Source organism: Euleptes europaea, chromosome 8 (genome assembly GCF_029931775.1).
Source record: "Euleptes europaea isolate rEulEur1 chromosome 8, rEulEur1.hap1, whole genome shotgun sequence".
Taxonomy (NCBI): domain Eukaryota; kingdom Metazoa; phylum Chordata; class Lepidosauria; order Squamata; family Sphaerodactylidae; genus Euleptes; species Euleptes europaea.
In genome coordinates this window covers 347,298-371,263 of record NC_079319.1, presented here as the reverse complement: position 1 = coordinate 371,263, position 23,966 = coordinate 347,298, and the positions used below count along the sequence as shown (strand labels likewise).

The 23,966-nt window shown below is 61.2% G+C and overlaps 1 protein-coding gene across 1 annotated transcript; it reads left to right on the top strand.

Annotated features, from left to right (window-relative positions):
* Positions 1–1,038: 1,038 nt before the first annotated feature.
* On the top strand, positions 1,039–23,117 carry NRBP2 (nuclear receptor binding protein 2). The gene is made up of 18 exons (XM_056854835.1): positions 1,039–1,107; positions 8,005–8,127; positions 8,294–8,395; positions 8,810–8,899; positions 11,071–11,111; positions 11,210–11,304; positions 15,895–15,918; positions 16,287–16,370; positions 16,487–16,542; positions 16,765–16,860; positions 17,599–17,731; positions 17,844–17,946; positions 18,133–18,183; positions 18,398–18,533; positions 19,414–19,467; positions 20,880–20,943; positions 22,696–22,751; positions 23,049–23,117. Exons 2-18 carry the CDS (start codon positions 8,020–8,022, stop codon positions 23,115–23,117), a joined length of 1,362 nt encoding a protein of 453 aa, XP_056710813.1. The 5' UTR covers positions 1,039–1,107; positions 8,005–8,019.
* Positions 23,118–23,966: the final 849 nt, after the last annotated feature.

Here is a 23,966-nt window from a genome sequence, read left to right as displayed (position 1 = left end):
ACCATCTCCAGATGAGCCCGTTCTCTTCTTCCGATGCCCCCGAGGCCAGGGTGGCTGGGCAGGCAGCTGGGGGCTCCCGGCCCAGGACCCCGCCCCGCTGCAAGGAGGGCCCTCTTCCCCACACCCCGCTCGCTCGCTGGGCTAGGCAGTGGAGGAGGCCGGCAGGCAGGCAGGCGGGCGGGGGTCCCCTTCCGGCTGGGGTGGCTGCATGTCCGTGGCAGGCCTCCCAGCCCCCTTGGTGGAAGGGCGCTCCTGTGGTGGTGGGGGGTGTCTCCGGGGGCCCCCTTGGGGCAGCCGGCTGGACTCGCCTGGGGCTGCTCAACAGCTGCCTTTGGGCGCCCAGCGAGGTGCCGCTGGGCCAGATCCAGGGCCAGCCGGCCGGCCGGCGGGCGGGCGGGCTGCCTTCAGGGCTGGGCAGGAGGGGCCTGAGGCCTGCGGGGGGGGGAGGCCAGGCCAGGCCGGCTGCGGGGCCCTTCCGTGCTGGGGGGCTGGCTCCCGCGACCCCCTTCCCCGCTGCGCTGAAGGCAGGCGGCAGGCAGCGCGCGGCGGCCCTGCCTGTGCGGTGGGGCCGGAGCCCCCCGGCGGCTGGGGGGCCTGCTCCGTGGGGCAGCAGCAGGGCGGCTCCTGCGCAGCCGCCCAGCTCGCCAGGCTAGGGGAGGGGAGGGGTCCGGCGCCCCAGGCGTCCGGGGCAGGCTGGGGATGGCGGCGCCGGAGGCGACAGCAGCAGCAGCGGCAGCAGCGGCGGCAGCGGCGGCGCGCCAGGGCTGGGGGTCCCGAGGCCGGAGAGCCGCCCCCGCCCCCGCCCCCCGGGGCTCCTGCTCGCCGCTTCTGCCGGGGGGGGGAGGCGGAGGGGGGGAGGCGCCAGAGGCGGAGCCTCGGCCGGACGGCCCCCCCTCCTCGGGCGGGAGCGCCCCACAGGCAGGCAGGCCGGCGGAGCGGCGGAGCATGTCGGTGTCGGCGGCGGCGGCGGCGGCGGGGGGCGAGGGGTCGGGGGGGTCGGGGCCGGGACGGGCGGCGTCGGCGGCGGCGGCGCAGGAGGAGAGCGAGGACGAGGGCGAGGTGCTGGAGGAGAGCCCCTGCGGGCGCTGGCAGAAGCGCAACGAGCAGGTAGGCAGGTAGAGCAGGCAGCCGCCCGCCCGCAGCAGCCCTGCCCTGCCCTGCGGGGCCAGGCGGACGGCGGGGGCGGGGGGCCCCCGCGCGCAAGGCCCTGCTGCCGCCAGCCGTCCGGCCTGCGCAGGAGCGGCCCGGCCCGGGGGGGGGGGAGCGGGCGGGCCCAGGGGGGTCGGGGCCGCCGCCGCCGCCCTTCCCAGCGGGGCTGGCCGGGGAGGGCGGCGGGCGGCTCCGGCTTGGCCCCGGCGCTGCGGCCGAGCGCGGCGGGACCGGGGAGCCCCCCCCCTCCAGCGGAGCCGCCGATGACGTCCGCCCCGCCCCGCCCCAGGACGCCTCCGGGCTGGCTGCCCTTCCCGGCCTCGGGGGGGGGGGTGGTGGCCGAGGGGCCAGCGGCGGCTGTCCGCTGTGGCCCCGCCGCGCTCCCGCGTGCCCACTGCCGCGGCGGACGGAGCGCGATGCCCTGCGGGGGCGGAGGAGTCCAACGCCCCCAGAGCCCGGCGGTGGTGGCGGGAAGGGCGGAGAAGTCCCGGCCCGCTTCTGGCGGCCCCCGGGGGGTTCCCAGGCCAGAGGGACGTGGGGAGGGGGCTGGCCAGGCCCGCCCGCCCCCCCCCCTCTTCAAGGCCGGTGGCATTCGTGGCTGGTGTGCCATCCCAGGAGCAGCCAGGGGCCCCCCGGCGCGCCTTCCGACATCTGACCAGCCCAGGTGAGGGCAGCAAGGCAGGAGACCCCGCACACGGAGCCCCTGCAGCCCGCGCCCGGCTCTCTCGCGCACAGCTCCTTCTGGGCGGCGCCTGCCTCCCCCCCCCCCCCGCATAGAGCTGCCCTCTGCACGATTCCTGTTTTTCACCGTTGGCGGAATGAGACAAGAGTGGGGGGCCCCAACAAAACGGCGGGACCCCCATGAATCAGCAGCACAAACACCCCCCCCCCCCCCCGCAACCTGCTGCCATTGAAACGGCGCCTGTAATGTGATACCGCTGGTGGCATTGGAAGCAGTTGGGGGAGGGGGAGACCCCCATTCAGTAAAAGTGCCCGGCAAAGCCAAAGCAGCTATGTCGACCTACTCATCAGTAAGTCTCATGCTATTCAGTGGGACTTGCTCCCAGGAAAATGCCCTTAGAGTGGCAGCCTCTGCCGCTCACATGGACTGGGTGCCTGGTAAACAAACCGAGGGAGGGTGGGGTGCCACATTAATGTGGGGTGCCACATTAGAAAAGACCCTGCCCACATACATGACGCTGGCTCAGGCTGATGGCGTGGGAGCCGGCATCCCTCAAAGCAGAGCTGGGGCCCCAGCGGTTTACGGTCCAGGATCAGCACTTTGAACTGGGCCCGGAATCGAGCGCGGGCGAGATGTGGCACCGGTCAGCCGCACCGATCCAATGCTGCAACAACTAGAGCCAGTTGCGTTCTGGCGGTCAGAGTGCTAGACTCAGATCCGGGAGACCCAGATTCAGATCCACACTCTGGCATGGAAGCTTGCTGGGTGGCCTGGGGCTAGTCACCCGCTCTTAGCCCAACCTGCCTCACAGGGTTGTTGTGAGGATAAAATGGAGGAGAGGAGAGCAAAGTAAGTTGATTTGGGTCCCCTATGGGGAGAAAGGTGGGGTATAAATTGAATAAATAATCACAACAACTGAGCTGCCTTCAGAAGTGCCCCCACCCCAGGAGAGCATGCAACAGGGTCCTCTAGCCCAGGGGGTGAGCAGCCTGTGGAGCAGTAGAAGACCTTGTGTTAGGTGGGGGCCATTCCCCCCCCCGTGGATTTCTGGCACGCCAAGTGGGGAAGAGAGCAGGCTCCCTGCCCCCTTGGCCCCGTGCCCAGGAAAGGAGGCGATCCCTCTCTCTCTGCGCTTCCCTCCCTGGATTGGCCACCGCTTGGGCATGGAGGAGGCTTGGAGAGGAACGGTTCGGCCAGCCCTGCCCGCTCAGCTCAGGGGGAGGCTGGGCAGGGGCTGCCAACCTATGTCTGCCCCACAGGGAAGGGGGCAAGGCTCCAGCGCCTCGTCTGGAGGGGGCCATGGCAGCTTTTTCCTGGAAGTGCCAGCCCCTGATCTGGACGTGTGGGGCAGCTGAGGCTACTGGGTGTGGCATGGAAGGCGGGTGGGGGGGGTGCTGCTTCCGTGCCCCACTCCTCAGCGTCAAGATATCTCAGCCGCAGGTCTGAAAAGTGGGGCCAGCAACGGTGTGCTGGGACGCAGGGGGTCCTGGCCCGGGATCCCCAGCCCCTGCCTCAGGTGCTCAGCTCCCCATGAGAGGCGGAGCTGGGCGGCGGCCAGATGGCTGGACGGACGGGGGGGGCTTCCTCCGCCCCACACCCTCCCCTGCAGCAGCAGCAGCAGCAGTAGGGACCCAGCTGACTTTAGCCATGGCACGGCTTGGGGGTTGCCCGGGGTCCCCGAGGCACTGTGCTGGGTGACTGTGTGTGTGGGGGAAAGGCTGCTTTTACAGAGCAAAGTCTGGGGGGTGTAGAAGAGGAATCTGAGGTGATTTCTGCTCTCTCCCCCCCCCCCCCCCCCGCCGCAGTGATTCGCACCAGCAGCACCTTCCTCTCCCAGCACACCAGAGAAGGGCCTTGGGGGTCTCTCCGTGGTGGAAGGGCCGGCTGTCAGGCCTGGGGCAGGAGGAGTTTGTGGGTTCTCACAGCCAAGGGCAGCGGGACTCAGGACCGGGAAGAGCGATTCCTCCAGGAGCCCCGCGGCCTCTGGAAAGAGGGCCAGCTTGTCCCCTGGGGGATCTCCCCCTCAGTCCCCTCAGGTGAGGTGGGGTCCCTGCCCCATCCCTGCCAGCCCCTGACCCCGAGGGACCCCTCCTGGGGACAGCTTCTCCCCAAGCTAGTGTCCCCCCCCCACCCTTCCCTGTGGCTCTCCCCGCCCCCCAGCCCCCTCTGAGGCCATGGCTGACTCCTCCCCCCCAGCTCACTCCCCTCGGCCAGAGGTTTCACGGCCTCTCATTGGCTGATGCTGCTGAGTATTTTGCATACTCCCCCTGTAGGCACAGATTGATTGGCTGGGGTACCTGGAGGGCGGAACTAGAGGCTGTCTGTCCTGGGGTGGAGAGGAGGGAGGGGGCTTCTGGGGCTAGAGAGGGGTTTGTGGGGAAGGGGGGGCGGAGGTGCTCCTCGAAGAGCAAGAGGCGGGTGGGCGGGGGTGCCCACACACGCCCGCCCTGTGAGAGGACCCTTGGAGCACCCTGCCTGAGGGGCACCCGGGTGCCGCCTGGGCCTGGTAGCCTTTTCCTGCCACCTGTGCCACCTACCCCAAGGCCCAACTGCTGGGCAGGCAGAGCACCAAAAGTTCTTGACTGCCTCACTCTTCAGACGCCTCATTAGTCTGGAGCTGCCGGAATATAGCAGCTTGACTGTTCTTCAGATACAAATAGTTCCACTTTTAGCCTTCTAACTTTGCTTTGAGAGTTTGAATTAGTTTTCTGGAGAGGTTTCCTAGTCCACCCGGCCCTATTTTGAATAATTCATTGATTTCAGGGCCAGAGTCACGTGTGACAGGTAAAGATTTTTTTGTTTCTGTCGCCTTCTCGGTCACAAGTGCCAAGTAAAAATCTAGTCAGGTTTTCCACTGCTGGCTTCTGGCCAAAGGAGGCCTCTGGACGTTGGTTGAGCGGGTCTCGTGTGCTGGGCTTCCCAGTCTGCATAGCGTTCGAGTTCATGCCTAATAAAAAGAGTTATGCTTTATTTTAAACAAAATCGTTAACTTGCAGGAGATTTTCTGTTCTGCTGGCAAAAAAAATCTGATGTCTGATATTATTTCATTGCACTGCAAGAGGTAAGGTCTCTCTCGGAGGGTCTTCTTAGCAGACCTAACCGAAGTAAGAGCATAAGGAGGACCCCAGAAGAGCCCTGCCGGATCAAACCAGCGAGGGTCCATCTGGTCCCGCATCCCGTCTCGCACAGTGGCCGGCCAGTTCCTCAGGAGGTCCTGCAACAGGACACAGAGGCCGAGGCCTTCCTCCTGGCACTGGGATTTGGAGGTTGACTGCCTCGGAACATGGAGGTGCTTTTTAGTCCCTATGGCTAGTAGCCACCGATACACCTCTCCTCCACGGATCTCTCTAATCCCCTTTTAAAGTTGTCTGCTGCGCCTGTGGCCGTCAGTATGTGCACAGAGTATGTGGCGCTGTATTCATCCTGTTGAGGCTTTTAACTGTCCAAGAGGTGACCTCAGAGTGGAGCGCTCTAGATGGGGTGCAAATGAAGCACAGTTTTCCAGACCCCCCTCCTGAATTGGTGGCACAGACGAGAGCCAGAGGGGCTCTCTCTCTCAGACTTTGGGGAGTCTCAGAAGCTGACGCCAGCGCTTAGCCTGGCCCCCTCTCTAGACTCCTCTGCCACCCCCATGTGTTTCTGCCCCACACCCTCCCCAGCATCTCAAGCAAGGGAGCCGTTTGGTTTATTCCAGAGCCCTTTCCGTGAAGCAAAATTGCCCCTCCAAGTGATTTTCTGTGGCAGGCAAGATTTGCCCCAGCCTCCTTTCCACTGGCCGAATAAATTGGCATGTATTAAGCCTTGCTAGAGGCCGATCTTAACCTACCGAGAGGTGAACGAGCCTGCGGAACCACCTGCCACCAGGCAGGACTCCACGGAAGAGCTTTGCTTGCCCAGGGGACCCTCTCAAAAAAGGGCTGGCCCGCCGCGCCAGAGGCTTCTGCGTGGCAGCCCCGCCCTTTGCTTTGCCAGAGCTGGGTGGGGAGGGGCAGGCTGGGCCATGAAGCTGGCAAAGCCCCTTCACCCAGCCTCTGCCCTGTGGCAAGGGCCGCCGGGACGGAGCGAGGGGGCTGGTGGTGCACGGGGCAAGGCCTGAGCAGTGGAAGCAGAGGGCGCGCCGTGTGGCGGGAGAGGCTGCTGGGCATGCAGAAGGGCTGCTGATCTTGCTCGGGTGTGGAGCTGGCGCCTGGCTTATCAGAGCCGCCAGCTCTGGGGCTTCTGGGGAGAGAGGGGAGGGGCTTCGTGTGTCCAGCTCCCAACGTTTCCGTTCTGCCAAGCGTTTTCTCTTTGTGTTGGGAGAGAGGCAGCCTCGGGTGGCCTCTTCTGAGCCCCGGGGTGTGTGTGTGTGTGTGGGGGGGGGCTGAGGGGAGGGAGGCCTGCTTCGATGCTTCACCCTGTGTCATGGGACCCCCTCCTTGGGCTGAGGCCTGCTGGGAGTCATGCAAAGAAGGCCGCAGGGCCCCGACTCAACTGGGAGGCGCAGCTTTCCTCCAGCAGGCTCCAACGGTTTGTTCCTGTGGGGCGGCCGCGTGGGGTCTGTTGCAGCAAAAACAGAACAGAAGCTGCATGGGAAGCGGCTGTTGCCCCTCTCCTCCTGTGCCTCTGTGCACCCGGCAGCTCGGTCCTGGGATCGAGGGGCATCCCGGCTGGGGCGGGGCCGCTGGCCTCCTGGGCCTCTAGGCCAGATGTGCAGGTGGCTGAGCCGTTGTCACGGCTACCGCTTCCTACAAAAGCAGCCGTGGTGCCTGGCCAGGCCGGCGCTGGCCTTTCATTGGATGACCAGCCAGGGTCTCTTCCGTCTTATTGGCTGCAGAACGAGGGATGCCAGTGGAGCCCTTTCCTCGCATGGCTCAGGCCCCTTCCTCGTTGGCGCCAGGGCTGGTGCTGCCAATGGGTGCCCCCCCCCTGGCTTTCTCCGGAGGCGGAGGAGGGCGGATCCGCTTTAAAGGGCCCTTTGCCTGGGTGGAGACCACGACCTGTTGGCATATTAGTAGGGGGCTACACAGTGAACTGGCCCTGCTTATATACCCCCTTGGCCGCCCGCAGCCACTCCCCCCCCCCATCCGTGATAGGGGGAGAACAACCCCCGGGTCGCCAGTGGCGCGCACCGGCTTAGGGCCAATGGCGCGTGCAGGTGTAGGAGCCTTCGTCGGGGACTCAAGCTCCTAGGTGTTCCCCTGCTTACCGGCCTAACTATATACATACATAACAGCCTCCCTGGGGAAGAAGAATTAGGCGAGAAAGACGGAGGGTAAAGATGGAGATTCTGGGGCCGTGGACAGTCACAGACTCTGCTGCCAGTATCAGGACATTCCCAAGGTTGTGTGTTCCGGTCACGTCATTTGATAGGGGTTGCTGGCTAATAAGATGAGAGTTAGTTTCTGTACAGTTTTCAGTAAACATTTGTACGTCCTGTAACACCGGAAACCACCTCTGCCTCGTTGGTGTGTCTGAACCGCAGAAGCTGCCCTCGCCTCCTTTGGGGCCTGTGGTCAGATTCCCTGACTCGGCTTCTCACTCAGTGTCCGTTGCTCGCGAGCCGGTGTCCGTGTCCTTGCCTCTCCTCGGAGAAGGAGGGGCCGTGGCTCAGTGGCAGAGCTTCCACTGGGGACACAGAAGAGTCCGTGTCCAGTCCCCGGCAGCATCTCCCGTTAAAAGGCTCAGGAGGCAGGCGAGGGGAAGGACCTCTTCACGAGACCCGGCAGAGCCTGGCCTAGACACGGCTTCTGAACACGGGGCTTCTGCTTGGCCAGGAGGGCCTACTGCCACTGATCAGCCCCCTTTAAAAGCCAGATATGGCCATGCCGTGGTCTGTGACCGTGGTCGCAGTTTCAGTGGTCTCGAGCTCCTTCCCGCTCCCGCCAGAACAAGCCGGTGTGGAATAAATTATAAGAATGAAGTGTCGCTTGCAGAATGTGAAAAGGCCGCACAACCCAGCTTTTCCCAGCATGGAATTGGGTCCCTTGAGGGTTTGATATACCCACTCCCTGGCTGATGGGACAGACCTAGAACATTATTGGTGTGTGTTTGTTGTGTGTGTGTGTGTGTGTGTGTGTGTGTGTGGAGACACTGGCCCCAGACACCGCTGTCGCTTTGGGGCCGGTGACCCAGGGCACGCCTCCTGTTGACCTGCCCCCCCCCCCACATGTTGACTGAGCGTGTCTCCCACTCAGGTAAACCAGGGCAACATGCCAGGCCTGCAGAACACTTTCCTGGCCATGGACACGGAGGAGGGGGTGGAGGTGGTTTGGAACGAGCTGCACTTTCCGGACCTGAAGGCCTTCCGGGCTCACGAGGTGAGGACACCCCACCCTTCAGGAGAAACACACCTGCGCCCCAAGGCCCAGCACAGGTGGCGGGCTGGGAGGCTCCGGGCTGCCACAGAAGGGGGCTCTTCCTCCTGACCTGTGCCTCCCTTCCCCCGACACCTCACCCTCCCTCCCGTTTCCAACCTTTCTGCAGGAAAAGACCAAGACCATGTTTGAGCAGCTTGTGGTCGTCGACCACCCCAATATTGTGAAGGTTCACAAGTACTGGCTGGCCATGAAGGACTCCACGGCCCAGGTGAGAGGGGGTGGGTGGGCCCTGGGCCCCACCCCTTGACTCATGTGGGGGAAGTTCCTGCTCTGAAACAGCAGCAGGACGGAGAAAGACCCCCTTGATCCCCCACCCCACCTGTGACCTTGGAGAGCTGCTGCCGGTCAAGGCAGAAAACCCTGGCCCAGGGGGGCCGGCTTCACTACTGCCACACTTGAACAGCCCCCACTGTGTCGGACAGAGCAGGGTCCAGGCCGGAGTCCAGACAATGGCTGCCACACGGAGAGAGTGTGGCAGGTGGCAGGGAGGACCCCAGCTGCCAAAGAAGAGCCAGCCTGAAGAAAGGAGTCCGGCGAATTAAACTTATTTCCACCGTGGATTTGGGGTTTGCACGTGGTAGATTCCTGGCACTGATGGCCCCCTTTTCTCCTCATGCCAAAGGTGATCTTCATCACGGAGTACGTCTCCTCGGGTAGCCTCAAGCAGTTCCTGAAAAAGACCAAGAAGAACCACAAAGCCATGAACGCCCGGGTAGGAACAGCCCCCTTCCTGCCTCTTGGGGCCAGTCAGCACTGGGGCAGGCCTGAGGGACGGGGAGCCGCTGAGTGGGGGGAGCTGGAGGAAGAGGGGTAGTGGGGGCGAGGAGGCATCTGTCCTGGGAAAGCACCCCCACGTGACCGGGACACCTGGAGAGGAGGCGGGTTTAGCTTTCAGGTGTCTGGAGGAAATGCTGGGGGGAGAAAGCACATGAACACATGAAGCTGCCTTATACCGAATCGGACCCACGGTCCATCAAAGTCAGTATTGTCTACTCAGACCGGCAGCGGCTTTCCAGGGTCTCAGGCAGGCCTACTTGCCTAGTCCAGGGGTTGGCAAACTCATTAGTCAACAGAGCCAAATATCAACAGTACAACGATTGAGATTTCTTTTGAGAGCCAAAACGCCTTTTAACAACCATTCATGCACAGGAGGTTTTGCCTTGGATTTTCCGCTCTCTAGATGCACATTTTCCCCATCTGCATTCTCAAAACTCTGCAGGGGGGCTTATTGTTGAGTTTTGAGAATCTGGATGGGTAAAAAAAATGTGCATCTGAGTGGCAAATCCAAGGCAAAACCTCCCATTCATAAATGGCCAATAACCCCCACGCAGAGTTTTGAGAATCTGGATGGGGCAAAACCTCCCATTCATAAATGGTCTTTTGCCTCACTTACCTGCCCGGTCCCTTTAACCGGAGATGCCGGGGGGGGGGGTTGAAACTGGGACCTTCTGCGCGCCAAGCAGAGGCTCTGCCGCTGAGCCACGGCCCCTCCCCATGGCCCTCCAGGGTCTCAGGAGGAGGTCTTTCCCATCACCTTCTTGCCCGGTCCCTTTAACTGGAACAGCCAGGAGTTGAAGCTGGCCCCTCCCGCCGCCTGGCCAAACACGCCCAGCTGGAGCACTACCCAGGCCGGGTTGCCGCACAAACTCCGCTGAAACTTGGACCTGGGCTGGGCGCGCGGCAGGGACACTGCTGCCCCCCCCTTGCCCCCCCTGCCCCCCGGGGCTCTCGGCGCTGCTCCAGTGCCGCCCAGCCCCGACTTCCTGCGCCGCTTGGCTACATTTAGACAGGGGGGGCGCCGCCGAGGGGCCTGACTGGCGCCCCCTCCAGCCCGGCCAGTGGCCGTGTGCCCTGGCGCGTCCCTGCCGGCGCTGCCCTCCTGCGCTCGGCCCGGCGGTTCCGGGGCTCACCGTCCTTGCCGTAGTAGTTCTCGCCCCCCCGCCATGCCCGCCGCCGCGGCTCGGCCTCCTCCGCCAGCCAAACCAGCGGGAAAAATCCCGCCCGCTGATTGGCTGCCGCCGCCCACCTTGCTGCTGCCAGCTCTCGAGCGCCGCATGCAAAACCCGGCCACTCTGTGAGGGGAGGGAAAGGGGGGGAGGAGGAGAAGGAGGACGGTGCTTTCCAGAGCTGCACTCAAGGGGCCAAAGAGCCGCATGCGGCTCGGGAGCCACGGTTTGCCGACCACTGGCCTAGTTCCTTTAGCTGGAGATGCCGAGTGGGGGGGGGGAATTGAACCTGGGGCCTTCTGCAGGCCAAGCAGAGGCTCTACCACTGAGCCACAGCCCCTCTCAAAGATTCAATAGTAATAATAGCTCTGTGCCATCTAACTATTCTGCCCTATATAGCTATAACTTCCCCCACCCATAGGTCTCTCCTACCTAGCTGCAGATCTCCTATTAGCCACACACACACCACCTCTGGCTATAAACCTCGCATTCGGTCCCTCCTACAATTACGGCCTTCCCATAATACCCTTTCTCATACGCGTGCACCCAGTAGAGCCTCCCCACGCAGCCCACCCACCTACTTAGCGATAATCCACCAGGGAAAGGCGCCAAACAGGAAGGGTTACGGGGACGGAGGAGGGTGCTAACCTTCCCATTCTTTGAAAAGCAGAATCCCCCCCCCCCGAAGGGAAGAGGAGCAGGGCAGATGGGGACTTTTTCCTGCTGGTAAATACCAGAGGTTCCCCCCCCCTCCTGCAGGCCAAGGGCCAGGCCGAAGCTTCACACACGTACCCCTCTCCCCCTGAGCTCAGCAGCACATCTGGGCACCAGGTCAAGAGGCGTGCCCGCCTCCCTGGGGCCCCGTGCTTCTGGGGCTGGTTTAGCTGGGCAGGATGTCCCGAGCTGAGGCCCTCTCTTTTTGCTTTCCACCCCCCAGGCCTGGAAGCGCTGGTGCACGCAGATCCTCTCGGCCCTCAGGTAGGTCCTTGGCCGGTTTCTCTCCCTCGCCTGACCCTCCCGGAGGGCTCTGGCACCAAACGGCTCTGTGGACCCTCTCCTCCTCCCCCCCCCTGCAGCTACCTGCATGCCTGTGAGCCTCCCATCATCCACGGCAACCTCACCAGCGACACCATCTTCATCCAGCACAACGGGCTCATCAAAATCGGGTCAGGTACGCACAAGCTGCGGAACGCCCCTGCTGGATCAGACAGGGGCTGGTGGATCACGGGGCAGTGTGGGAGTGGCGCGGTTTTCTTGTGGGCGCCATCTGGAGCGATGAACAAAGCCCCATCTGCACCCCAAGCAATGGGCATTTGTGGAGTAGTGGAGGAAGGGGGAGTCCTGGCGATCATGACCACCAAGAAGCAACTGAGCAGTCAGAGAGACCCCACCCCCCGCCCCCATCGGCTGCTGCCTTTGAAATCTGCATCCCATAGTCACCGATGCTGTAACTAAAAAGGCAAATGCAGTCTTGGGCTGCATCAACAGAAGTAGTGTCCAGATCACACGAAGTGATGGTATCGCTTTACTCTGCTCTGGTTAGACCTCAACTAGAGTACTGTGTTCAGTTTTAGGCACCACAATTTAAGAATCATAGAGTTGGAAGGGACCACCAGGGTCATCTAGTCCAACCCCCCTGCACAATGCAGGAAATTCACAACTACCTCCCCCCGCCACATCCCTAGTGACCAGAAGATGGCTAAGATGCCCTCCCTCTCATGATCTGCCTAAGGTCACAGAATCAGCAGTGCTGACAGATGGCCATCTAACCTCCTCTTAAAAACCCCCAGGGAAGGAGAGCTTACCACCTCCTGAGGAAAGATGTAGACAAGCTGGAACTTGTCCAGAGGAGGGCAACCAAGATGGTGAGGGGTTTGGAGACCAAGTCCTATAAGAAAAGGTTGAAGGAGCTGGGTATGTTTAGCCTGAAGAGGAAAAGACTGAGAGGGGATATGAGAACCATCTTCAAGTACTTGAAGAGCTGTCATATAGAAGAGGGTGCCGAGTTGTTTTCTGTTGCCCAAGAAGGTCGGACCAGAACCAACGGGTTGAAATTAAATCAAAAGAGTTTCCGTCTAGACATTAGGAAGAATTTTCTAACAGTTAGAGCGGTTCCTCAGTGGAACAGGCTTCCTCGGGAGGTGGTAAGCTCTCCTTCCCTGGAAGCTTTTAAGAAGAGGTTAGATGGCCATCTGTCAGCAATGCTGATTCTGTGACCTTAGGCAGATGTTGAGAGGGAGGGCATCTTGGCCACCTTCTGGTCACTAGGGGTGTGGAGTGGGGAGGTAGTTGTGAATTTCCTGCATTGTGGAGGGGGTTGGACTTGATGGCCCTGGTGATCCCTTCCAACTCTATGATTCTGTGACAGGAACGGGGGGGGGCAAAGTCGGGGGGGGCGAGGAGCAGGAGGGGTGTGAACACACGAAAGCACAGCAGAGGGTAAGGACTTAAAAGAGAAGCAGGCGGGACACGTTGCCGAACACAGCTGGCTTACAAGAGCAAGGACTGTTTTTGTTACCAGAACAAATAATCCCTGCAGAACAAATAATCCCTGCAGAGGGGACATGCCGGCAAGAATTCACGGAGGGTGGACCTCTTGAGGCCCTGAATGAAAGGAAAAGGCTGTTGACGCAGACCCCGGCGGCTGTTCCGAAATGGCGGCAGTGGAGGCAGAGATTGAAGGGCTGGCTCCACAAAACAGTTTGAGAAGCTACGTGGAAAGGGGATTGGGCCCCTGCCCTTGCCTCAGTGGTTAAGGAGGTTGTTGTGCAGAGCAGGATCATCCCCACCCCCTCCATCTGCAGGTTTCCCAGGGAGTAAGAGAAAAGGCCCCTTGTTCCAGGCCGTAGATTTGGACACTGCTGGTTTCACAGCAGGCAGGCCCTGCTTTGAAAGACGACCCCTTCTCTGGCACAGAGCGCATTTCTTTGTGCAGCGTGGCTGAGTTTGCACATTTCCACAGCCTTGCTTGCAATGTGGTTCCCTCTGCTCGAGAGGCTCAGGATTGTTTCTGGCTGGGAAGGAGAGAGACACCCAGAAGCGCCCACGAGTGCCAGCAAATGTTGGGGATCTGCCTGCCCTGCCAGAGGCACCTGCCGATGAGCTTCTGCAAGGAGAAAGCAGCATGGGGGGGGTCTGTTTTATGGGTAGAGACCCTCCCTGCCTCCTGGAAGGGAACGGGGTGCACATGGAGAGAGCTGCTATCCAGGGGAGGAGGGGCCATGTCTCAGTGGCCCAGCCTCTGCTTGGCTTGGCGTGCAGAAGGCCCCAGGTTCCATCCCCAGCAGCATCTCCCGCTACAAGGACCAGGTAGGAGGCGGAGCAGAAGGCTTCTTACCTGAGACTATGGAGAGCGGCTGCCAGTCTGATTAGACAGGACCGACCTTGAGGGAGCCTAAAGGGTCCGATTCAGTCATAAGGCAACGTCATATGTGAACCCCCAAAAGGAGGTGATCGGAAGGCCTGAGTCCAGAATGCGTACTGAGGACGCGAGGAAGCGTCCAAAGTCCGGAGGAAATGCTTGCAACCCCTGATCACTATCTGGGGGCAGGGAGTGTTCCGGGGAAGGGGGGTTTCAGTGTGGGAAAGCCAAGCAGCAGAGCAGGGAGAGCACCCCCAGATACGCTGAAGGGACCCAGAGTGGCCCGTGGACTCTGGAGGTCCCACCCAAGTAAAAGATCTACTAACCAGGAGATTGTTAAACAACTTGGGCTGAGTATGTCTATGGGGAAAAGATGAGGGCTGGGTGAGGGTCCTCCTTCCTGGGAGATGGTTGTGGCCCTTAAGTGGGCTGGGTCAGGGCTCGGAGCTGCTGGTGTCAGCCCTGATCCTTGGGAGGGGTGGGCTTTCAGGCTTCGTTTGCAGCTGCAGGGCGGGGGCCCAGGGCTGCCAGGAGGCGGAAAGAGCTGCTGCTGCTGCCGCCAAGCAGCCTGCCCAGGGGAGGCTGCTTCTCTCCTCCGGTCCTTCTTGCTGCTGGTATCCATTGGAAGGAAATTGGTGCTCTCACACACGAGCGACAGTCTCAAAAACCTGGCCGTTCCACGTGCTTGCTGTGGGCAGGTGTGGGCATCACCACTCAGAGGGACTGTGTTGTAGGGCTGGAATATCTGGCGTGCCCAGAGAATTGTCACCTGGGGGCGCTGGGCCAGTTTTGGGTCCTCAGCAGGGTTGGAGAGGAGGAATCTTCTCCTTGGAATCGTCCTGCCGGTTTGCCTGGCATGGCAGCATCCCCGTGGGTCACTCGGACCGACACGATGCGTTCCTCCTGCCAAGCTGTGCTGGGGCGGTGCCTGACGAGGCCGTCTGTCTTGGCACAGGGCCCCCGCCAAGCAAATGAAGACCTGTTGGGAGCAAGAGGGTGTTTTCTTTCCTTTTGTTCCTCTCTGTTACTTAAAGTGCTGGTTGTATCAGTGACGGCCGACTATATTTTTATGCTTCTTTCTTGCTATTCTGTGTCTTCTTTACTACTTTATGGTGTGTGGTTTTAAGCTGGAATGGTGTTTTCTAAAATTGCTGGTGCTGATCGCTGCCTTGGGAACCAGTTTTCTGGTGTGTGTGTGTGGGGGGGTATTAATGCTTAAAATCAATAATAATCAACTTCTGTGAGGAATGCTGAGCTTCCTTCCGGAAGAGCAAAAGAGGAATTGGAAAGACGCTGCCAGTAATCTGGTGTCTACCCACGAGGAGACTCCGTTGATGGGGCATCTCTCATGGCAAAAGCGGGTGTGTGTGTGTGTGTGTGTGTGTGTGCCCATCTGCAGAAAGTGGCTGTACTGGAATAGGAGAAGGGAGGGGGCGGGGAGCTCCTGTCTCCCCCTTGCCCGGCCTCCAGATGTGTCCGAGGTCTCTGGCGCCTGAGTCCTCTGCAGCTGAATGCCCGGTCTGCTGATGGGATGGGATCCGGCAGAGACAGCCTGCTTGCCTGGCTTGTGCCCCCGAGACCTGGCTGGAATAAATCCAACTTTGTCTCACAGAGGAAAGGAGGGTGTGTGTGTGTGTGTGTGTGTGTGTGTCCAGGGCCAGTGGGCATATGCTGACTCCCTTGCTGCAGGCCCTGGCCTACCTGCCAGTGTGGACTTTACACGAGCCAGCCAGCCATGCTGATCTAGGCCAGGGTCACCTCTAAGGTCTCTGCAGCTTCCCCCCCCCCCCCACTTGGGCATTTGTCGCCCCAGGAGGTGTTTTGAGGCTCCTCACCAAAGGGCCCTTCCAAAAGCCCCGTTCCTTCAGAGGGCTTTGCAGGCGGCTTTGTCCTGACTTGCACTTTGTTAATTTTATTGCTTCTGGTTTGGTGAAGATCTGGTTGTTCAGACTGCAATTTGGGGTTTTCCTGGTTTTTACACTGTAATTATTTAGCTGTTGCAAGAGCTGAGGGAGGCTGCTGCTTTGAGCTTCTGGGATTTTAATTTTGATTGGAGGCGGTCGTCTTAGATTACTGTTTAAACTCCTATTTACTATTTAGCTTTTTATGTATTGATGGTTTGAGACTTCTGTACCCCACCCTGGGCGTCCTTTTTCAGGGCAGGGCAGGGCATGAAGTAGTGGATGCCTCCCTGGAAATGTCCTTGTGGGAGCGGAGCTGGGGCCTCTGAGCCGGCCTCCCTTCTGCCTCTGCTGCAGAGTCTGGGGGGGCGGGGGGGGGCTGCTTCCAGGTCTGCGCGGAACAGCCTGCTCTCCACTAACTGCCCCCTCCCATCTCCCATCTCCCATCTCTCTCTCTCACATGTTCTGCATCTCATGCTTTGGACTGACACGTCTCCAGTTTGGCACAGAATCTTTGCACAGGGTGAGTCATTTTGTTTCCTGCCTCCTGGCCCCCTCCCCTTTGCCCCCCCCAGCTGTACCCCAGACCCCTCTTTCCCTGCTTGGTGTGAGGAGGCCCTCCTTCCTCTCAGGTTTGGAGCTTTCCAGCTGAAGGGAGTCCAGTGTTCAGGGCGTAACAATGACCAATGCAGGTGAACTTCAGTTTGGCCCAGGAGATGACGCCTTTGGGGGGGAGAGACCCCCCTTCACCCTGCGCCAGCTAGCCTCCACCACCCCCCTTCCCAGGCCACTGCAGGGCTAGGCTGTTACCATGCAGCTCCTTACTTGTGGGGGGCGTTGTGCCCCAGCCCCCCCCTCGATGCTGTCTGTTCTCCACCTCCCTTCCTGTAGCCATCCCGGCGGATCTCCGCAGCCCCACCCGCGTGGACCGAGAGGAGCAGCAGAATCTGCACTTCTTCCCCCCGGAGTACGGCCGTGAGTGTCTGCCCGCTTCTGTCGGTTGGGGTGGGGGGGCTCTCAGGAGGGGGGGCTCCCAGAAGCAGGGGGCTGGCTGGCTGGCTGGCTGACTTTGACGCTGCTTGGCTTTGCAGGTGCGGCTGACGGGACCGCCGTGGACATCTTCTCCTTCGGGATGTGTGCTCTGGAGGTAGGCAAGCAGCCTGTGTGGCCGTTGGGGGGTGAAGATGGGGGGCTTGTTTCAAGCCCTGGCATCATCCTCCCCAAAGGAAGGAAGCTCCCCTGGGTGGCGCCCAGCCCCGGGAGTTTTGGCCCTGGGCTTCTCTGCTGCAGGATCGGCCCCAGGGGTCCCTCCCCCCCTGCTTTGCCCCAGTGGCTTCTTGGCCCTGCCCAGCCACACTTCTCCCCACAGATGGCCGTGCTGGAGATCCAGTCCAACGGGGATGCCTGTGTGTCGGAGGAGGCCATCGAGCGGGCGAGACACTCCCTGGATGACCCCAACATGCGGGTGAGGGGAAGGAAGGGTCTCCTGCGTCCTGTTGCCCAGGGCCATCTGAAGGGAGGGGGTGGAGACAGGGAAGGGGCTCTGGCTCCCTGGCTGTGGCTCCTCTCTCGCCTGCCTTCGCTATGCTGGGAGTGCTGGCCCTGGGTAGTGACTGGGACACACACACCCCGCGGCCCAATCACAGTTACCTGAATGTGGCGTTGCCTGCACAGGTGCAGACAGTTGTCCGCAAACCCCTGACCTTTGGCCACTGCGGCACCTGCTTAGACTGACGGGCCCCTCTTGACTCATGCGCCACGAGGAACAGGATCAGCTGGCAGGGAGGCATTGTGGTGGGATCCGTCGCACCTTCCTCACAGCCTGCCCTGATTCACGTACGGATGCCAGGGTCCTCTGCTAGCCAGTCACACCCTCTGGAAAGTACCTGCTTTCCTTTTCATTTGTTGTCCGTCTGGGCGGCACCAGAATGGGGCTGGGGAGAGGGTGTTGCTCCTGCACCCGTGAGGCTCCATTGGTCCCTCGGTCCTGCCCAGCCTGGCCCGCCCCCCCCCCCTCTGACTGCCGGCAGCTCTCCAGGGTGGGTGGAAGGGGGCTTCTTTCTGGCTCTGGTTTCGATGGGCGGGAAGTGCCAGGAATGGAGTTAGGCTCTCTGCCCCTTCTGGCTGGCCTGCCTCCAGTTCTTAGGATGGGCAGAGAGTGTTGCCTCCCCCAAAAAACGCTCCCCCCCCCACCTGCCCACAGGAGTTCATCCTGAGCTGTCTCCTCCTGAACCCGGAGAAGCGGCCCAGCGCTCACAACCTGCTCTTCCACCGCGTCCTCTTTGAGGTCCACTCCTTGAAACTGCTGGCTGCCCACTGCTTCATCAACAACCAGTGTGAGTCGGGCGCAGAGGAGGGGGCGGGGGGTGGGTGGGGCGGCGGCCGGGAGTGCCCGGCATGGCCACCAGGGCCTTCCTGCTTAGAGCCCCTCTCCTGCCTTTGCTGCAGACCTGATGCCTGAGAACGTGGTGGAGGAGAAGACCAAGAGTCTGGACCTCAACATGGTGATGGCGGAGATGAAGCGCCAGGGCCGGCCTCCCGTGCACTGGAGGTGAGGGGGGGCACCACCAGGCCGGAGGGAGAGGGGCCTGCAGCAGCTGGGTCTGGGGACAGCTGAGCTCCTGCCCCAAAGGGGGTGCCGCTGCAGCCGCCCCCAGTCTCGGACGCTGCCCCTGGCTGTGCCAAACTGGCCCGCTGCCCTTCGACCTCCCAGGCTCAGCGTCTCTGTTTCTTCCAGGTACTCAGAAGTTTCTTTTCTGGAGCTAGACAAGTTCTTAGAAGATGTGAGGTGAGCTTGGCAAAGTCTGGGGGTACCCCTCCCCAGATCAGGGATCAAGCCCCCTCCACCCCCGCTGTGGGGCCAGAGGCTCTTGCTACCCTGGGCTGGGCGTGATGAGGAGGCTGGCCAGATCAGGCCCCTGGCCCCTGTCCTGCCGGCTGGTGAAGGGGGGGGGGTCTGGAGGGCAACCGAGGCTGAGTCCCCTGGCCCCTGTCTTTGCCAGGAACGGCATCTATCCCCTGATGAACTTTGCCTCCACCCGGCCCCACACCCTCCCACGGTCAGCCTCCCAAGCCGCTGAGGATCCGCAGAAAGCCACAACCCCCACCCCAGAGCCCTTCGATGTGGAGACAAGAAAGGTAGGAGTTGCAGGGGTCAGCGCTTGGAGCAGGAGTGGGGGTCCCTTCCCAGCACAATTGCAAGCTCCCTCCCGCATTCTGACCCTTGGAAGCTCCGTTTTGCTCTGGCAGCTGCTGGGGGGGGGGGGGTCCAATGTCTCACAGAGTGTCGGTGGGTTTGGAGACCCCCTCTGCCCCCTCCCTAGGCAGGAGGGAAATACCTCTGCTCAGCCCCCCCCCCAACTCTTTCTCTCCAGCCATCACCCTCCTCTTCATCTCCTTGCCTCCACTGCGAAGTCTGGCTGCCTCTGCCCTAGCCAGGCAGGGGTTTGCTGGGAACAGAGACGGCCTCCTTGGCAAATCTTAATTCTCAGGGGCAGCTGCATCCCCCCCCCCACACCGCCATCTCACCCAGTGGTCTTGTGCAGGTGTGAAAACATTTCAACAGGATGGTGGAGGAGAGGGGAGATGGAGGGCTTTAAGAGGGGAGTGGACATATTCATGGAGGAGAGGGGTATTTGTGGCTATTAGTTAGAATGGATACTAGTCATGCTGCATACTTATTCTCTCTAGTATCAGGGCAGCATGCCTATTATTTGAGGTGCGGTGGAACACAGGCAGGATGGTGCTGCTGCCGTCGTCTTGTTTGTGGCTTCCTGGAGGCACCTGGTTGGCCACTGTGTGAACAGACTGCTGGACTTGATGGGCCTGGGTCTGATCCAGCAGGGCCTTTCTTATGTTCTTATGAGAGGCCCTGTTGAGCGGGAGGGAGTGGCAGAAATACCAGACCCCACTGAAAAGGCTAAGAACGTTGAGCCACGCGTACAGCGGGCGCTGGGCATGCCATTCAGCAAGAGCTCCGCTGTGCCCCTGCCCTGAAGGGTGTCTCTGCCACCTGCAGGTGGTGCAGATGCAGTGCGGCATGGAGTGGAGCGAGGAGAAGGGCCAGTGGCACGTAAGTCTTGGGGCTCTTCCTGAGCCAGGGGAGCGGGGGGACAAGTCCCCAGGAGAGGCCTCCGCTTTGGCACCTGGCCACCCACCCGGCTTTTCTGGAGGGGGAAGGATTGTGGACTCGGAAGGGGTCTGGGTCTTGCTAGTTCTCCCCATTCCCACCCACTTCCCTTCTGTCGCGGCACATCTTGTGCCACTAAGGACCACTTTCCTAAAAGTATACCTATCAGGAACATACTTATTGGGGGGGAAATACCTGTGAAGATTTTAATTATGTTAAAAGAGAAAGTCTCTTTTTGAATGTTATGATAACATTATCCATATATCTAATTCTCAACATGGCCAAATTGATGGATACTTAAATCTGGAGACTGAAATCTAAAACAAACAAACAAAAAAGGTTAACCCTCCCCCCAAATAAGTGGTGCCTGTAGCTTTAAGGAACAAATGCCCTCTACACCCATTGCTAGGCAACCACACAGTGTTGCTAAGGATTGGGGGGGGGCGGGGGCAAGGCCTTTCCCAGGCCTGTTTCGGCCTTTCAGGCAGGACCTCCGGGGGTGGGTGGGGGGTGGGCAGCACCATCCTTGGGCGACCTGACTTACTACCGCAAGACTTGCATGACTCACCCGGGACGGGCTGCTCACCACCGTTCACCAGGAGCCACCACACAAAAGCCAGTGTGGAGTAGCGGTTAAGAGTTTCAGATTAGAGCCTGGGGGGTTCAAGTCCCCACGCTGCCATCGAGGCTCACGGGGCGACCCCCACCCCCCACCCCGGCCCAGCTAAACACTCCCGAGGGGATAAAACGGAGGAGAGGCGGATGCTGGGGAGGCCAGGGTGGGGAGCCCGTTGTGGTGGGGGAATGGCGGGGCGGGGGGGCACAAGTGAAACAGTAAACGTAGCTGAAGATGGGGGGCAGATAAGAGAGAGAGGACGGCTGGTGAGTGGGGAGGAGGGACGGAAGCAGGGAAGGGTGAGGAATGGGGGGTGGCCAGGAGGAGGGAAATAGTGCGGGGAGGGGGGAGCGAGGTGCCCTCCCCCCCCCACAAGTCCTTGTAACTGGGCCCAGCCTGGGGGCCGATACCAGTCGACAGGGGCCAGGCTGTTCCTGAGTAGAGGCTGCCGGGGGTGGTGGTGGTGGGGAGGTGAAGACAAGGGGGGGGGGACAGGTAAAGAGAGGTTGGCTGGTGGGAAGGGAAAGAGGGGGAGAGGGGGAAATGGGTCGCCCCCCAATTCCGTGCTAGCTCCCTGCTTGTAGGGCTTCATGTTATGCCAGTGATGCTTTTAGAAAGCAGCCTCTGAAAGTCCTGGCCTGCTGGTATTTTGCTGTACGAACACTTGTGAGAGAAATAGCACTGGGCACCTGTGCTTTTATTCCCTCCCCCTCCCCACCCCCGGTGCGCCCCCTTCCAGCTCACTCTCCTTCTGGTTCTGGAGGATAAGCTCCATCGACAGCTCAGCTACGACCTGCTGCCAAGTAAGTTGGACCCTTTCTCCCGTGGCCAGCCCCCCCCCCCCGTCCCAACCGCCCAGGAGCAGCTGGGAATTGGCAGGCCCCCCCCAGCCCCCCCCGGTGGGCGATGCCACGGCCTCTGCCCTTTGCTGGTTGCCCTTCTGCAGAGCAGCTGTTTGGTGGGCGTAGGGCGGCGCCCCCCCCCCCCCAGTGCCGCCTTTCTGGGAATCCTGAGCATTCAGCCCACCCCTGGCTACATGTCTGAATCCTCAGGGGGCATCAATTCTCCTCGGAAGCCTTCCAGAAGAGAAGGGAGGCCAGCCGTTGCTGAAAGGGTGGTCATGAGGCCGCCACTCCCAGGGGAGGGGGGGGGTTCCCCCCAAGGCCCTTCGACAGGTCCCAGCTAAGCAAAGTGTGCAGCAGCAGCAGCCGCTGAGGTCCAGCCAGGCATTTCTGCAGGTATTTCACCTGGCTGGGGCCGGAGGCAAAGGGCTCTTTGCCTGGGACTGGGGAATCGTTCGTCTGGTGAACTTTGGCCTGCTGGGGTTTGTTTGTTTTAGTTTCCATGTTCGGTTTTGGAATGTTTCCTTTTTAAAGCTGCTTTGGGCCCCTCTGGGGAGAAAAGCAGCCGAAAAATGCTTGAGCAGAACGTGGGTTCCTGTGCCCAGGCCCCCAGGCCCAGAACACCGGACGGCCGGCAGGCTTGGGTGGGGTGGGGTGTGGCCCAGCCATCAGGGCTTCCAAGGCCAGGACTGGCACTTCAGTGCTTCCAAACAGACGGGCAGCCCCCTCCCTTCACGGGCCACCTGTGTGGCAGCCAGCCAGCCCCTACCTCCTGGGCAAGCAGACCTTCCCTAAGCATAGCCGTATGACCTTCATAGGCAGCCGTGTGTAGAGGGGATGACAGCGGCCTCACCCGCCCTGGGGGGCGCTGGCCTCAGAACAGCCACAGCTGGTGCATCAACCAGGGCTGTGAAAAGCACTCCCGGCCCCCTGTGGCCGGACGGGTCTGGAGCCACTCCCATGCTGCGCTCCTGCTCTTTTTTGGGGTGGAGGCGAGGTACAAGCCCACCCAGAAAAGATTCTGCGCCTATTGGTGCATGAGGTATACTACCAGCCCCCCCCCCACTGCGAGATTGAGTTTCTGTTTGTTCATCCCCTTCCGGTCCTTCGTGGTCTCCAAACGTCCCTCGAGCACTCCCCACTGCCTCCCTAGAATTAGATGTAAAGGCAAGAGAAGAGGGCAGTGCCCTCTGGAGATCTCTGAATGGTCTCTCCCAGCAGTTCCTTGTAGATGTTAACCAGCTTGTGTGTGTGTGCGCGCGCGGAGGGGGGCGGTCATCTTGTGACACCCCCATAATCCAGAAGCCCTGGGGAAGAGCAAAATGTTCCCCGCACACCTTCCGAGACCAGCCTACTGGGAAGGATGGGCGTGCCAAAGTGCCCCCAGGGTGGTCCAAGTGGTGACCAGGGTTGGTGGCATCAAAAGCCTCTGGGGGTCTCTGGGCAACCAAAAGGGGTTCGCTCCCTCCCTTTGCCCGTCAGGCCAGTGCCGCTCAGCTGTTGGGGCAACAACCCAGGTGGCCTCTGTGCTCTGTCCAGGATGGATGCCGGGCTGAAGAGTGTCTCACTAGTCCTTTTCATCCGGAGACATGCGAGCTCACCTGTAGAAGGGAGTAGGGGACCTGCCGGCCGGCCGGCCGGCCAGCCAGCCCAGACCCCTGCACCCCTTCCCATTTTATCCCCCCTCCACCACTCATTCCTCATTTTCTGCAGCTGACCATCCCGGGGCCCTGGCTGCTGAGTTGGTGCATTATGGATTCATCCGCCTGGTGAGTGCTTGGTCTGCCTCCAAGCGCCGGGAGGCTGGTCAGGATAACTGGAGCCTCCACACACACACATCTTGGGGCCAGGTCAGAGTGTCAGCAGCTGGGGGTGTGGGAGAGGGCCACTGCGGGCGGCCGGAGGGACAGTACAGCGCAGGCCCCTGTAAGGGGACTGTCCGCGTGGGGTGTGGGATTGGGGCCAGTGGGCTCCTGCCTGGGGTAAGCTGCAGCTGCTTCCATGATAGGCAGTGGTGGTGGTGGGAGAGCCCTGCCTTCCTGACTGTCTCCCTTGCTCTCCTCTAGGATGACTGTGAGAAGCTGGCCACATTCCTGGAAAACGCCTTCCATCGGCACCAGCCGGCTCCCTCCTGAATCGCCCCCAGCGCCACCAGCGAGACCCAGGGCAGACAGTAGGAGCGGGGAGGTGGGAGCTTTGGCCTGTTGCCCACTCTCTCTGCTGGGCCAGGGACTCAGGAGGCCCCACCCTCACCAGGAAGGGGGCCTGCTGCCCTCGGGGCGGAAGGCCAGAGATAGGGCCTGGGCCAAGAACCGAGGCAGCTTCTGAAGACACTGAGTTCCTGAAGACCCTTCCTCAAGGGAAAAGAGCTGTTGCCAGGCATGGGCAGGGGCTGGTGGGTGCCAGGCCCAGAGGGCAAAGCGCTGGCCTCCTCAGCTGGCGGCTTCTTGGGTGGGACCGGCCCCAGCTGTTTTCCTTCCCCCCCCCCCGCCCGAGTTCTGGCTGGAGCTTCGGAGGCAGCCGAGTGGCCGGGACTGCAGCTTTGCTGCTGCGCTGCCCTTCTGGGCTCTGCCGCTGCCTGCCAGGGGGCTGCCGTGCCCCACCAGCCTTGCTGCCTGGGCGGCCTGGCTTCTGCTTGCCTGTGGCTCACTGCTGCTGCTGCTTGTGTTGTGCTGAGCTGCACGCCGTTGAGGCAATGGGGACTGTGCCAAATCCCCCCCGCATGCTGCCTCTTCCGGTCCTTGCCCTGCTTTGCCGGCTTCTCTGGTGGCAACTGGTCCAGTTAGCTCATTCAAGTGTAATGAGGCCCAGCGGGGGGTGGAGGGATGGGGAACCTGTAAACCACCCCTCTGGCAACTGGCTTCCTTCGAAGTTTTCCCCAGAGTTAAGGAGGAGCGCCAGAAAAGCAGGCCAAGGGAGTGGCGGTGAGAATTCTTCGTTGTGCTCACCTGAGGCCTTCCCCACTCCCCATGCTGGCCTCTTTC